Genomic DNA, 16,223 nt, shown 5'->3' with positions numbered 1-16,223 from the left:
CTGTTTCTCCACAATGACTTCAATGTGGGAGTAAATGGTCTCAGGTGTACAGCATGTGATCTTTGACAGGTGCTTTGTCACAACACAAGAAGTGTCCTGATTTCTCCTTCTGGGCCAAAGAGGCATAAAAAAAGCACCTGCACACTCTTGCCTCTCACACTTGATATGATGTGCACTTTCTTGTGCGGCAAAGTTGACCGCCCTCTCCACAATGCCTGCCTGGCTGGCTGGGAAACCCTACACTGCCCTGCTAAATATAGTGGGCCTTTTCACACTGCGTGCGTGTGTCCAGTCACATGATCCGAGATATGGGGCGGGTGCACACGCACGCACGCGCACACACACACACACTAGGACGGCAAATCCTGAGGCTGAGGGTGTGGAGGTGGTGAGGGAATGCTGTGAGGAGCTTTAATGAGTCGGCCGTGACGTGTTGCTTCCCCGTGACCCAACTCGCATTTGCTCCGTCTCCCCGAGCGTCTCGCCCTCTGTCTCTGCGTCTTAACCACATGCTAATCAGCTTTATGTGCTCTCTGTTTGATCTCTGGTGGGCTGTTTTCTTGCTGAATAGATAATCATTGTGCGAGCCGGCCACTATCAACAACCTCCTTGTCCAACACTACCAGAATGCCCCCCCCCCCCCCCCCCCCCCACACACACACACACACACGGAGTGCCTTCTGGACACACATAACTTCAGGAAATTATAAAATAAAGTAAAAAATTGTTTTCACCACAATATAAACTAATTTGGTAAAAATATGGGACTAGTGGATACCATTTCCAACACATGAGAATGCAACACTGAATACAACCCGATAAGTCTTTTCCCACATAACTCAATGGCAATGCAACTTTTGTTTTGATGTGGATTTTGCGTTTTCTTGATTTCCCCCTAAAGGGACACAGTAAAGTTTGGACTGTAAATATTTGACATTATTAGATCACTGGCTATGTTCACCAGTATACTTGACAACAAATGAACTCGTGAAGTTTCAACACACTTGTACTGTGATGGCATGTTGGTTGAGTATTTATGAAATATCCAACTTGTGCACTGGATTTTTCATGTACATTTTTGTCCTCATTAGAGTTCCACACAGCAATACTGTCTCAGTGAAATTTACAATGCTCACGATAGACCCAAAGGGTTCATGTGTAGTGTGGTCAGGTGTATACTGATGCATTCCTAAACTGGGTGTTTAGCTAAATAATGTTGCCAAAATGTTGGAGACATCCCTTGAATAAGGTGCACCTAATGTTTTGTCCATTTTGTGCACTGAAGTAATGCAAAAATGTTCTCTCATTTTTTCTTTTTGTGTCACGCAACATACATTTTCTGGAAGCAATGCAAAACAAAGTGTCAATAAAGTGGCAAAGTACAATTACATTGATCATCTCAGTGAACTAGAAATGAAAATTCGAAGAAAAATCGAGTCGGGGTCCTGTTTCGCCTTCAGATGGCCTTGAGCCTGCTCCACAAATGTCTTGTGTCTGGAGTGACTCCCTCGCAGTACTCGCAACACGATTCAGTCTATCGGTCTCTTTGGGGTCACAGTATTGTCTCAAAGCCGGCATGTTAATGGATCAATGACGTGCCTCTGGTCAGTAGATGAGCAGGTTTGGCAGGTAAAGGAGGCTTTCTGAAGCTGTGAGAAGGATCAGAACCAAAGGCTTTCCTGAGCTGGGCCACTCTGCCTCCATATTCGGACTTACTGTCTTGAATGCTTACGCCATCTGAGAAGGAAAGTGTAAATGGAATTAATTCAGAAAGGTCAGCATGACAGCTATTGTTGGCCAGAGTATTAAACTTGCAATCATCCAGGTGAGGTATGGTAACATAAAACAAGGAAATATTGTAATTGCACGATTGCAAGGGAGTTTGGATGTTGTGTAAAACAGGTGAAAAAATGATTTGCAAATGATATATTCAATAGAATTGCTTAATATTAATATTGCAAATATTCACTCCTGTTGAATTTGATTCCAATTCACGGCACATAGTTGTCTCTTCTAGTTTCCTCATTGAGGCAAAAAAAAAACATGACGTAATGTACAAAAACAACTCATACTCCGAAAATATTTTAAAAATCGTTCCAATATTTGAGATTTTGTAGATGTTAATTGTCTGAGGAGACGTTGGGAGTGGCTCCTATCCCTAAAATTAAAAAAAGTGACTTTTTTTCTATATATGCAAAGCCATTTCAGAGCAAAGTAAAATGATGCATTTCACCAGATATTAATGATCTGCACAGTCGGCATATTAAACTAGCAAGGTGATTTTGTTGGATTTGTCCACTACTTTTAATCAATTCGTATTTTAAGACAATAACAGAAGTGAAAGTTGGTCATTTGCTTTCACCATCAACCCTCTCTCGTTTCCTCACCTCTGGCCTGTGGGCTGACCCTCTCTGCGTCTAACAGCTGGGCTGGTTTGTTGCCATGGCTACTAAGATGGGGCCTGTTTGGAGGAGCCCAGTGGCTGACGTTGTCCAAACTGCTGCCTGACTCACTGTCACTGCCTTCGCTGGGGTTCTCCAGGTCGTCATCTGTGCTGTTAGAATCCATTTCGTCCTCAGACGATTGGATGTTTGGCGAGTCCGGGTCATTCTGTTGCACAGAGAGCATGAGGTTACAATCAGTGCGCGGTTATCATGTTATCCTAACTTAAACAGCCAACGCAAACACATTAACTCACAGCGGTGTCATCAGTGAGACTGAGCTGGCTTTCTTCTTTAAATCCAAGCTGCTGGGACATTTTTCCTGCCAGCATGTCTGCTGTCTGGATGCCGTTCATATTATCACGATGGAGCCTGCAGGACAATCACCATCAGAGAACAGTCAGCAGACACTCACACCAGCCTTTGAATCACTCTCCCAATTTCTCAATCAGCAAAGAACTTGAATGATCCCAAAAGGAACGAGTGGACAGTGAGCTCCTGTTCTCTTATCAAAGACAATGCAATGGCAGGAGGTCACGTGCTGGGTTGGAGGGGGGCAAAAATCTATGTGGCATGTTGTTGTCATGTGCTGACTGAGGATCAAGAGTCAACATGACAGCAAGCAGAAGTTCTTTCAGTATCTCACAAAAGTGAATCACTCAGTGATGTTGTCATGGAGGTCTCCTCATTTATGTTGTTAGCGACATTCATGTCTGCGTGTTGAGTTATTTTTAGATGACAGTAAATTTGTGTACTGTTTCCAAATACCATTGTAGCAAAATGCCTTTTTTCAGCATTGTCCCAAGTAAAGATATAATTAAATATTTACAAAAATGTGAGGGATGATTTCCCCTTTCTCAAATATTGTTTATATGTAATTTGTACTAATGTTTAAGCTGACTGAGCTTTCTTGAGACATTGTCAGACATTGTTTATTATTGTTACTGTTACCTGTTACTCAGAAGGTTCTGGAGAAGTTTGGAAGACCTGAACTCATCCACTTCTCCAATCACACGAACGCACACATCCCCATCACGACCGAGGAGCCAACTCACGTGCTTGCTGGTGGCTGCAAACAGCAAAAAAAAAAAAAAAAAAAAAAAGAAAAGAAAGAGAAAATCAATTTCAGCATGTAGCCTCACTGATTGTTATGAAGGCTTATAGCCAGAAGATGGTGCTGTGCTACAAGTTTACTACTCCAACGGTCTGTCTTTTCATGCTGATTGTTTCGGTGGTCCCTTTGGCCGTTTAGTTGCAGATTAACCCCCTTCATCTTTGTTAAGAGTCCTCTGAAATAAATGTATGAATGCAGTATTGTTGCTCGGATAAAACACATTTGCAGTTTAAGACCAAGACTATTCATGCCCTGTTTTAAGTTTTGAATAAAACTGCATTTGATTATTCTATACAAACTGGAAATGGTTGTAATTTCAAATAACTGTGAGATATTGTGTTGAGAGCAATGGAATTTTGATAGCATTTGTTTTTGCATTTGTTAGCTCAGGCATATCCAATGTTCTGACTTTTAAGTTGATAAGAAGGATTATTTTAGAATTCATCGTGGGCTTTTAGAGTAGTTTGAGTTTTTTTTTTAAATAATCAGGAATATGGTTAATTTTCAAAATGTTTATAATATGAATAAATATAACATCATTTATTTTTATTATATTATTTATGCTATCTACTGCGTGTGCAATTTTCAGCCAGAAGATAGCCATTTGACATACTACATTTTACTTTAGTCTAAGCCTTTTCAAATTTTGAAATCTTTGAATTTCAACCCTTTTACTGAACTCATTGTTTTAAAAAAAATAGGGGAAGAGCATTATTTTTCAGCATGAGAATACAAAGTATTACGTGTTTTTTTAAAAGCAGGTTCGATTAATTAAAATGATCACCTTCAGTACAAATGAGTGTGAAAAACAAAGGTCACACTGTTCTTTGTACATTAATCAAGGACACCTTTTATTTACTACCACGCAAGTCATGGTGAGTGAAGCACAAATTTAGTTTCACATATAATTAATTGTCCATGTGACAATAGAGGTAATCTTAAATATTATTATTATTATTATTATTATTATTATTATTATTATTATTATTATTATTATTATTATTATTATTAAATACACCATAAATATAAGGTATATCTAGCTTTAACTCTATCTTTTTCTTTCTCTACATACTATAGTTACATCTAAAAACTACTAAATTAATGTGTTTATGTGTTTGGCATTTGCCATGCACAACATAAGCAACAAAAGGTTTGTGTTGTGTGACACAAACAGACTTGGTTGCCTCTCAGGTGACATAGCAGAGATTGGGTAAACAAAGACTGTCATTCAATATGTGGCTGAAAAACCACAGGGGTTAGTCAATCTTACTCCGCTGCAAGCCAGTAAACCGATTGGACTCATGCTGATAGAGTCACACGTGCACACCTATTGCATAGCTGGACCGGTGGAGTCAGAGGAGGCTCTAGCGCCCATGGGGCACAACTAAATAAAGGTTTATTAGAGATGGTGTCTGAGCCCAAAAGGCCTGACTTAATTTATTTGTGTATCGACTTAATCAGATTGGTAAATTGAGACGGTGTTACTCCACATCTGTGCGTGTGTTTTTCAATGCTCATGTGTGTTCAAGTTGATTAATGAAATCATTGCTTCCTTGTGTGCATAAGTAGCCAATGAAAAATGTAAGGAACTTCTTAAGTAACATAAAATAACCTCTCACTTGTTGTACCTAAGGTCATTTCTATGTCAGACTCAAGAACTTAAGTTACCTTTCTTTGGTCTGCTGCTGCTGCTCTTGCTACTTTCTTCCTCTCTGTCCTCCCTCTCCTTCCAACGGCGTACCTGTTCCTCTCTCATCTTGAGAAAGAGAATCCTCTTCTGCTCTTCGCTCAGGGCCTCCAGCACCTCAGGCTCTACCCACATCTCCTCCAGGATTTTAGCCAGCATCCCGACGCTCTTCTTCGAGCACCTCAAGCAGCTGTCAGCGTCGCAGACGCTCTGTCCAGAGGTTCTTGTTTCAGTGGTGGCTTCTGATGGCTCCCTTTTTTTGAGTGTAGGCTCAAGTTTCCTGCTCTGTGAATGAGTCAAGGATCAGGTAAAGCCCTGCTTGCCTTTGGCTAGTCTTCCTTCTGAGATCAGTGGGAAAATGTTGGACTCCCTTGAGATGACACTGCAGTACGTCTGGATCAACTGTATATTGAAGGCTGGTGCTGTGATTTGAAAAGAAATGCGAGAGAAAGAGGATTTCAATAAATATGCTTTCAAAAACTGTGGCAGACAAGCTGAATTCTGACTCAGGCATACACTCATGAATACAAACATTTTCAATTTTAATAGCTTACCAACCCACATGACTCACAGCCCAGTTAGTTATTAATGTGGGAAGTCCTCAATAAGCACGTTCGGGGAAAACACAACCTTCTTCCTCCTCCTTCAAATTGTGTGTAAACACAAATTCAAAAAGAGTGACCAATAGTGTTTGCGCTCTCTGATAAGGCTCAGCCAATAGCACGCGGAAGGAGTTAAAAATGTTGAAACAATTGAGCTTCAGGTGTGGCCACGTGTGAGCCAGATTTGGTTTGAAGCATTAAGCTTAAGCTTTCAGCGGGCATCCACTTTAACGTCATGAAATAGAAAGATAATGATTTCATCCTCGGGCGAGTAAGCTGACGCCAATTCGTATATTCGCTTACTGCTCTAAAGTTAATGCTAACATGTTCACAGACAATATTGATAGTTTGATATCTTATAGTATAAAAGATGTAGCACAAAAAAACTTTGGGAAATGTTAAAATACACAGACTGGACGATGAAACCGAAAACCAGCGCCCCATGCTAGGTTGAAAGCCAAGGAATAAAAAGTCATTATTATTTATTGAAGGAGCGTGTCTGATGTCATGCATTGAAGATACTGTATCTACAAATGTATCATGTCTGCAAGACAGGTAGCAGTCCTCTACCTGCTGCTATAATTAATGATGCACAGTCAACATAGTTGCAAGGATCCCCAAATTAGAGGATCAACATGCAAAGGCCTAACTCCGTTGTTCCCATGTAACGACAAAGCTTGCCCCTCTGGCAGCGTTCCAACATGCAAATAGGCTCAGACTTTGTGCCTCGGCTCACATGCAGAGAAAAGAAAGTGAGCGAGAGAGCGAAAGAGGAGCAAGGTGTGCAATGCATACTGAAAGAAGAGTTTTAAAAGTCCCCCCATGTGAGAATACAGCGGCTGTTTTCACAGTGGGAGACAAATGAACTGAGACGGGCTGTAGAATGGCAACAAAGACAGAAGGGCAGAGAGAGAATGAGAGTGGACTTACTCAGTGGCTGCCAGCCGCCAGCATCCTCTTCTACTGGTCTGAGCTACGTCTAGAGTGGTATGACGAGTGTGTGACGTGGGCGCATGGAGCACTCTGTGTGTGAGGTCAGTCGTCAGAGCGGTGGAATGCAATCGCAGCTCTCCTCTGCTGCATTTGTACCCAACATGAGTGGGACGGACCGACAGTAAAACATTCATCCTTTCCCTCCTCTTTCCTAATCATCTACAGCAAACGAATCATAGTCATACAAATAAAAAGATGTATTTTCCACAACAGCTCAGTATCATTACAAAGGTTTCTTAAATATTAATCTGCTACAAAAAATACAGATAAGATCTTATATATAGTTACATAATGTGGACACCACAAACAGGAAGTCATTTTTCCTCATGATTTTATCTGTTCACCAGCAATTCGGTTGTTGATCTTCAGTCTCCTTCCGTTGTTTTCTTCCTGCAGGAAGTCCCCGCTGGCTTTGTGTGAAAGCAGTAATCAAAACAACACATGTGCAGGAAGGAATGCGCACACTTAAGCTAAGCTGATGACAGGCTGCGGGCACATTTATTAAGCCAGCGCTCACCTCACAATGCCACAATACGTAAAAAAATCCTGTTGACTAGACGCTTAATACACACGATCTTGACTAATTTTGCTCAGTTCCACTCCTGGGGCACTCTATTAGAAACACAAGTCCAGTTCAAGAATCCGTCTGTTCCATAGATGTTTAGTTTGGTCCGTCTCCATTTTCGGCCACTTTACATACCCAATCTCTTATCTTTCCGAAATCCGTCCCATACTGCAGGGCCTATGGTGAGTATGGATTTTGTTACCATGACAACCAGGGGCAGAGCACGAGCCCCTGCAACAGGGGTGTCAAATGCATTTTTGTCACTGTAGTTAGATTCCCTCAGGGGGCCATTAGGACTGTGAAACCATCTAAATGTTTAATCACCTCATCAGATTACATATACAGTAAACAACAGATTGATGTGCAACTCAGTTTGACAATTTGAAATTTTGCGACATATTCTAGCAAGCATCATAAATGTTGACATGCTTGATTTGCTTTCGTGGGTTGCATTGGATGATATGGCGAGCTAGATCTAGCCCCCGGGCCTTGAGTTTGACACCTATGCCTGACAAAGACCAAGACAAAGACAAAGACAAAGAGCATCTGCACTGTATCACAATGACATTTTGTTTACCTTATTTAGCTGCATTAGAAGTGTCAGAATCAATCGATTATTTATCAATTATTAACGACTAGTTTAACAATCGAGTGAAAAGGTTTCATTGTTTAACTTGAAAAAGTCCAAATTATCTGATAACAGCCACTCAACAATAATTGTTTTCTGATTTCTGTTGTCCTTGATGAAAGCTGACTGACTGTTTTTCGTGTTTATTCAAAATTAGACATTCACAATCTGCTAAGCTTTTACTTTGGAAAACAATAATAGAAGCAGTAACTGAAATGTTGGTCAGTGCATCGGTCCCTCACGTGTAATATTGCTTAATTGTAGAGAATTTCTCATTATTACATCACATCTATGATAGTTTGCTATATGTTTAATTGTTTGCCAGCCCTGCCTTTAATAAATAATAAATAATAAATAATAATGCTTAGTTGTTGTGTTTTAGTTGTTTTGAATAATTAAATAAATAGCATCGTCCATCAAAACTGATAGTCATTACATTTACAAAGGCATACACCATATTTATTTTATACACCATATTAGGTACACGTGCACCCAGTGATGTGGCCAATATATTATTGTCGTACTGTTAATGTTTCCTCCTGATTATATGACCCCATTAGGCCGAAATGTGTATGACTTACTCAGAACCACTTCAACAAAAACAGTTACTCAGCATTACGTCAAATGAAACCACATCGACCAGTGGTCAATACAGATGGCTTTCTGTCAAAAGTAGAGTCAGACTGATACCAGATACCTGTTTGTTTTTCCCCTCTTAGTTTTGTCACTGGTGAGACAGAGGAAAGGCCAAGGTTGAGACATGGCAATAATAAAGCAAACAAAACACATTTCTGCTGACTATCCTTTAATTTTCCCTTTGATTGTTTTGAGGCTTTCCTCCAACAGATATATAGGCAGAATATAATTTACCACAAAGTTAAAGTGAATGTCTGACCCAGGAAGGAAAACCATTTGAGAACTACTATAAATATCAGGAGACGGGAAAGGAAAGATGAGTCAGGTGAAGATGTAAGACCACACCCTTTTTTACAGTGCTGTACTGGAACTTTGAGTAAATAGTTTTCCACTGCCATATATGTTTGTCATCAACCTACATTTACATTTTCTTCCTTACACCTTGATAAAGTCCCTGCAGTTATAAACCAGGCGTCATTAGGATTTTAACGCAGAGGACGTTTTAGTAGTATTTTTTTGTATACACAGTGCCCTCTGCTGGACAGTACGGACAATGTAATACTTATGCACCCAGGATCGTTGATATTGTTATACATATAGACAAAGAGCTTTTCACATTCACCTCTAAGAAATATGGAGAGTCTTCATCAACAAGTTCAGGGTGTCCCTTGCCTCTTGGTCAATGATAGCTGGGATAGGGGCCAGCATGCCCGCCACAGTAATAAGGATGAGTGGCCCTTTAGAGAATGAATGGACGGAGCTTGCCTATAGTATGCCTTTTTGGAAAAGGGGGGAAAAGCCAGACTGCTAAGGTAAACTCACTCACTATAGTTTTTTTTGACAAAAAAAAAAAAAAATCAGGTCACAACTTTTACATAACCTTAAATTGATTATATCTCAGCACTATACATTAAATGGAAAGGTTTTCAGTCATTGGCCAGTTAATATTTATGTCGTGTTTCCAGTTTAGTAACGTCATGTTGTGAGCTAGAGAATTATACAATAACATTCGTTATTTATAGTCTCTTTATGCCCAACCTCATCAAATGACTTTATTTGAAAGTCCTGATTTCAAGAATTACGATAATAATAACAAACAAACAAACAAACAAACAAACAAACAAACAAACAAACAAACAAACAAACAAACAAACAAACAAACAAACAAACAAACAAACAAACAAACAAACAAACAAACAAACAAACAAACAAACAAACAAACAAACATTTAAGTAAACAGCATAGTGATTTTCGCTGTTGCTTGTGACAATTTACACCAGGCATGTCTGGCATGTCCAGCTCCAGTCCACCAGAAAGCTCTGAAAAAAACTGATAACAATCCTGATTATTTAAATCAGATGTGTTGGACAAGAAAGAAACGTAAAACACGCAGCAGCCCTTAAGGACCGGGTTTGGACATCCCTGTTTGACACCTTTGAGTTGTGATTGAATATATTGTTCTTTTATTACGCTAGTCAGGATTGTGGTTTGGCAAGCAGAATTGTGAACTGGGCCTCTCACGTGCTGCTTAATAACTTTATCCTTGCCTGCTCTCCAATTCCAGAGGCCGTCCTGAAGAATACTCAGCAAGATTTTCCACACTCTTGAACCAAAATATGCGTAATAGGGTGGATTGAAACACGAGATCAGTTGTGAACATATTTTTCCTTCTCTTTACTTTGCGCTGATTCCTACATGAAGAAAGCAAAAACAGCAAAATCAAAGATTTGAAAGCTGAATTACAAAATCTAAAGACAAGAATTTTAAGAATATATACCAAGCTCTGGGTTGGCAGATTCACATTCAGGCAAGTAGTAAGTAGTTTTTTTTCTTTTTCTTCTTTTTTTTACTGCCTGCAGCACATGGAACATGTATTACAACAAGCATGTGATTGTCTGCGTTGTACTTCTTTCTTTCAAAACTTGGTGTCCCTGCAATGAAAAACAATATAAGAAGTGAGTAGGCTAAGTCATCAAGAAAATATCAAGATGAAGTCACCGTTAGCAGTGATTTAAGATTCTAATGTTCAAGGACACTTGGAAAACAAACAGTTGATGGGACAGCAGAAAATTAAGCAGATGATCATGAACTCTAGCCTATGACTGTGACTACATTTTTCCACACCAACTAATAAACGAAACAGTCATCTCATTGTTCACAATAGTGTCTCACTAAATTATTTCCTTTGTCTCCTATAGATCTGAATGATGAAGAGAGGCACAATTTTTCATGTAGCTCTTATGTAACGCAACAATCAAACATGCAGATGTGATTGCTTGGCTCATCCTGCGCATAGTAATGTGGTAGAAAAGAAAATCCATAGATGGATGCTGATTTTACTAAGCTAAATGTAAAGAATCTCCAACAGCATCCACCTTTTTTTGTGTGGGAAATAATGGACACCACTACATGATGTTTGTGGTTCGCCAGACCACAAAGTATTACAGTACTTTTCTCTCCAAGTCATCTTAAAGGGCAAGCTGGAGCACCATTCTCCAAAATCAGCTAATGTTGGAAATTTTTATTGAGTTCTTTCAGTTTATGTGGTAGAACAAATAAAGCATTTCTCAGTAATTGTATTTATGGACCTCTCTGGATAATAACGGAAAGTCATGTCCTGTTATGTTAAATAATGGTTACTTGATGGAGTGCAGACCAACAATTAGTTCAACCAAAGCAGGATGCATGACTCAAGTATCTGCTGAATTACTTGGCTTTTTTCCTCAGAGGAGAATTGTTTGTAAAGTTGCCATCTATTCATGTTTTTGTCAGGTTCTTTAGTGCCAGGCTACGAGGCTTACCCAAGCTGTAGGCTAAAAATGGCCGCCTTTCATACAGCTGCATCAACAGTGGAAAAACAATTGTAGAAAGTGCTACATCTGAACACCAGCTGAGGTTCCCCCTGAAAGTGTTGAGTGCAGTCAAAACAGTAGTGAGTGTGTGTTGGCTTATTCTTTGGAAAGAAAACCAGCAGGGAGGTATGCATTCTATTTCCTGCTCTATTAAATGATGCACTGTCAGGAGTCTGGGATTTCTGCAAATCGGATACAATCCACATAAAAAAAAAAATAAAAAAAAGGCAGAAAATCACATTTCAAATGGCTCAAGTCAGCTCATGGAAGGAAAAAGCTGAAGGCGCCTGCCTCCATCGGTGCGTCAGCTATTACTATTTTGTCCTCTTGAAAATCAAGCAAATTAATTTCTTAATTTCATATGCACAGCTTGGCTTGTGGGAGGACTGAGTGCGTTGCTGTTTCTATGGCAACGTGGCAGTCTGTTGACCTGGCCGACCGGCAAACTCATAGTTGGCACGCCGACCACAATACACAGAACGAGTCTCAAACACACATGGCAGACTCTGTCATAATGTTGGCAGCCTGTCCCATGTTTGTCGCAAACGCAGGCACATGTACACTCCGGAAAACAAACATGGGCATTTTTCATGTGCTGAAGGCTCCCACTTATGCTCCATGTGGTGAACCAGTGGTCACAGGTGAAAGTGATGGAAACCTCTTCAAGACCTACTTATCTGGGCCAGTGTGTCACATTTTGTCATGCCTGTGGACATCAAGACACACGCACACGGTTGACTGATGGAGCTGTTATGAGTGAGTCTGAATAATAATGTCAAAAAATGAATGAAGTTGAGGCATCTTTCTTTTGAAAAGACCTACAATGAGGTCATTGTAATGCTGATAAGGCCACACCACATGTGCATATGTGCACTGTACATGCCTCAAACAGCTCCCTGTCGCTTGCCCTGTTGCGGCAGCCGGATTATAAGAGCTAAGCCTTTTGGATCGATGCTCGTTTGCAGGATTCTCCCCTCACTTGTTCCAATTTAATCAGTATCCTCCTTTTTTTGTGTAGGTGTTTGTGTAGGTGTGCTCGATTGACAGCACCCATAATGACATCATGTGCAGTATTTGGAATTCATTTTGATGAATGATCAATCAAGAGTGATTTGGTGCAGGTTTTCGTCTGGGCTGGTACTATGCTACACTGAATTGATCAATCACCAAGCGGGCTGTCATATGCATGCCACTAAAGAGTGACCCTGTTCTGACCACTGTACTGTACTGGCCTGTTTGGTGGTTTGCTGCTCTGGAAGATTATTTTCTTTCCAAAGAGGATTCTTGATCGTTCGACTGACTAAGGACCACCTCCCCTGATCAAACACAGTGTGTGTCTTTGGGTGGTAAAATTGTAATAAAAATTGGAACAAATTTGAAATATAAATTACTGACATTTATGGGAATATTATTTAGCACAACCTTGCTGAAAATGGGAAGGAAATGGTTAGTATTAATAAAAAATAAAAAAAAAGCAAAACTCAAAAATGTTGTTAAATTTCCCAGCAAGTTTTATCAAAGTTGGTTGCCATAAATTGTTTTTATATTCTTGTTCAGAAAGACTCTAACTAATGTGCAGGGACATTTCAAGAATGATCAGTGGATAAGGACCCCTTTGAACTCAATTTGGAGCTTCATGTAGCAAAGCCTGTGAAGCTGTGAATACTTATGTACTTGTGTACTTGTGTGTGATGTATTGTTTTATTTTTATTTTTAATACAATGCAAAAATCTAAAATAACATTTAAAAAACACTTCACATTATTATTGATTGTGGGGTTTCTGGTTATTAGAAACCAGTGTAAGAAATATTTTGGGCCATAGCAAATATAAAATGTAGAAAAAGAGAAATGTTAATATACACAGACTGAAAGAAAAAAGAGAATTGATCGTAATTTGTGATGACACTACCAGAGGTATTAATTTTTAATGTGGCTTTTTGCGTTGCTATAACTGAGCAGTATCATTTTCCCCTTCTCTTGCACACTATTTTTTAAAACACCTAATGTCATGGCCACTGAGTGTATTTTCATAACGCTATTCCTTGAGCTCATCAACATTGGCCTATTGATTTGTCATTTGTCAGAGGACAGTCACACCCTTGCAAACCTTACCCACACCCCACAACAACACACTTCTGTATGCATCATCACGGGGGACCACCTAACCCCAACCAAGCTGTTATCTTTTCCATCGCCCAGCAATAATTCCGCCCTGCCTCCCTCCATCCCGTTGTCACATCAGGGACTTCCAGTGTCCCCAAAATGTTTCCGCCGTCATGGTCCAGCAGATGTCACTTAGCAGCAGACACACCTCTTTATTTCTCCATCCATCCCTGCGCCTCTCCAGGGACACAGATGCGGGAGCAGTGAGTGCGTCTGTGTGTACGTCTACAGGAGGGGGAGGGGAGAGCAGCAGGTTAATGAATTAGTAATTAGGATTGACATAGCATCTGCAGTGGGTTCCCCCGTAACTATTTTTTGAATCTCACATTCTCTGGTCAGCTGTGCATCCTCTCTTTGTCATGTGTACCCCCCCACCGCTCCTATCATGTCTCCTCATCTCCGCCCACCCCCTACCTGCCTCACACTGGGCCTTGCCTATCTAACCTTCTCCTCCCCTTGTCTTCAAACACATGCCTCTATTGTTCTGCCCACAACCCCCTCATGACTTTATAAACCTCCTTCTTCTTAATACTTCTGCTTCCCCCCTTCTCCTTCTCATGTGCTATTGATCGCAGAAGATCCCGCCATTGACCGAGCTTCTCGATCCATGCAGACTTTACAATAAAGCTCGAGTTCAATTTTAGGTTACAAAATTATGGCATTTTGTAAAATAAAACCTAAACCTAAAACCTAAACATATGTATCAGTATTTTTGAACTGGGAGTGACAAACAATCTTATTTGGAAAAGGTCTGAATGAGATTCCTCTAAGTTAAATATTACGTCCCTTTTCATGACGACGAAATGGTGGGAACACACACAAAAGGAATACTTAAGACATTTGAAAGTTATGTTTAAATGTGTTCAAAGCATATGGGAGGGGTAGATGATGGAAAACCCACCACCACTACCATAAACGGGGTTCACTGAATAAGTGACTCCAGGTTACATCTCATTGCTGAGGGTACTTGCTTCTACTCGCCGAGTCAGAACCCAGACTGTGAAAAAACACGAGAGACTAAAATCATTTTAATGCAAAACTCAAGCCTCAGCTTCTCTTTAACATGGTAACAAATTCCAGACTCGCCATTGGTCCAGCAGTAAACAGAACAGGATGTGGACTTGCATGAGACAGGGTCAGCCAAACTGATTTCAACATGACTAAAAATAGTGTGTGTAAATTGTACTACTATTCTTCATCCTTGAGGGCAATATTGACTAAAGCATACAAAAGGAAGACATATGGAATCTGTTTTAAATTGTGGGGAAAAAACATGCTAATATATAATAATAATAATAATAATAATAATAATAATAATAATAATAATAATAATAATAATAATATAAATATAAATGTTATATAATGATATATTATTATAATGTATAAAAATATTGCTGTACAAATCAGTTGCCTCTTTTTTACATACCTAATTTAACTGTGGAGGTTTATCAAGAATAAATGGTATCAGGGTTGAGCCTTGCTGAGGACAGCGCAGACAGCTAACAGGGAATGCATAGGTAAATAACATTCTTCTATTTGACAGACACAAAGCAGCCACATCATCACAGTTCAGGGCAGACACCAATTGCCTGTTGACAACACAATTTCACTCTTTTCTCTAACATGTGGGGAAAAAAATCAATTGCGCATTCTTTGAGGAACGCTTTCACAAAGACACGGTGTCCACAAGACAGCAACACAACTTCTCATAAATCAGTATTTCTCAAGAGCTATTTGTCTCTGTTCTTTAGGCCGCGTAATTGATTGTCTGCATTTCGGTGGTTTATTGTGTATTTCTCATTCCGGTGGCCTTTAATTGAATTGATAGTGCAGTCAGAAAAAAAGTAAAGAAGATCCATTTGAGCGTATTCCTCTGATAATCCAAAATACAGTATGTGCATGGCCCCACATCAGGTTTGAATTGCTTGATTTATTTATCTTGCAGTTAACCCAAAATATATTATTTCATCTTGTTTTCTCAAGATGTCAATGTCTTATCTAAACTAAACCAAACTTGCATGATGAATGCTTACGCCTTGGGTTTGACGTCTGTGGTACTTTAGACCTTGGACAGGACTATTTAGCTGGTTGTAAATCATCTGCATGCGGTGCTTTTTTTCGGGTCACTGTTCCACCCCCCTCCCCACCCTTTCCAATCACAACTCATGTGATGTCAATACTCTGTGAAATAAATAGGCCAGTGTGAGTTGAAGAGGAGGACATCCATTTGAGTCTTGCATTCTCTTCCAGCACTGTACATATAACACATTTAGAGTTTTTAAATGCGTTTCAGCTACGGTTACAGCCCTGGTGCTCATCTGCCTTGCAGACTGCACTGGCCCCAGTGAAGCGCTGCTCCAGCACCGCGAGAGTGACGGTGCTCCGGAACATCCCAGCCGCCCACTTGGCGACTCTGTGCGGCATCGTGTGGAGGTGGAGGCGCGGACGGTCCGTCCTCAAGAACTGAGAGAGAGAGAGAGAGAGAGAGAGAGAGAGAGAGAGAGAGAGAGAGAGAGAGAGAGAGAGAGAGAGAGAGAGAGA

The 16,223-nt window shown here is 40.1% G+C and overlaps 1 protein-coding gene across 1 annotated transcript; it reads right to left on the bottom strand.

Moving 5' to 3' along the window:
- Positions 1–1,010: 1,010 nt before the first annotated feature.
- Positions 1,011–7,007, bottom strand: zgc:92242 (uncharacterized protein LOC436899 homolog). Its single transcript, XM_049749368.1, has 6 exons — positions 6,775–7,007; positions 5,224–5,664; positions 3,393–3,510; positions 2,699–2,813; positions 2,388–2,610; positions 1,011–1,737 (listed from the first exon to the last, which is right to left on the bottom strand). The coding sequence occupies exons 2-6, from the start codon at positions 5,399–5,401 to the stop codon at positions 1,580–1,582; spliced, it is 792 nt and encodes a 263-aa protein (XP_049605325.1). The 5' UTR covers positions 5,402–5,664; positions 6,775–7,007; the 3' UTR covers positions 1,011–1,579.
- Positions 7,008–16,223: the final 9,216 nt, after the last annotated feature.

The sequence above is a fragment of the Syngnathus scovelli genome, chromosome 1 (assembly GCF_024217435.2).
Source record: "Syngnathus scovelli strain Florida chromosome 1, RoL_Ssco_1.2, whole genome shotgun sequence".
Classification (NCBI taxonomy): Eukaryota; Metazoa; Chordata; class Actinopteri; order Syngnathiformes; family Syngnathidae; genus Syngnathus; species Syngnathus scovelli.
This window is presented reverse-complemented; position numbering and strand designations above follow the sequence as displayed.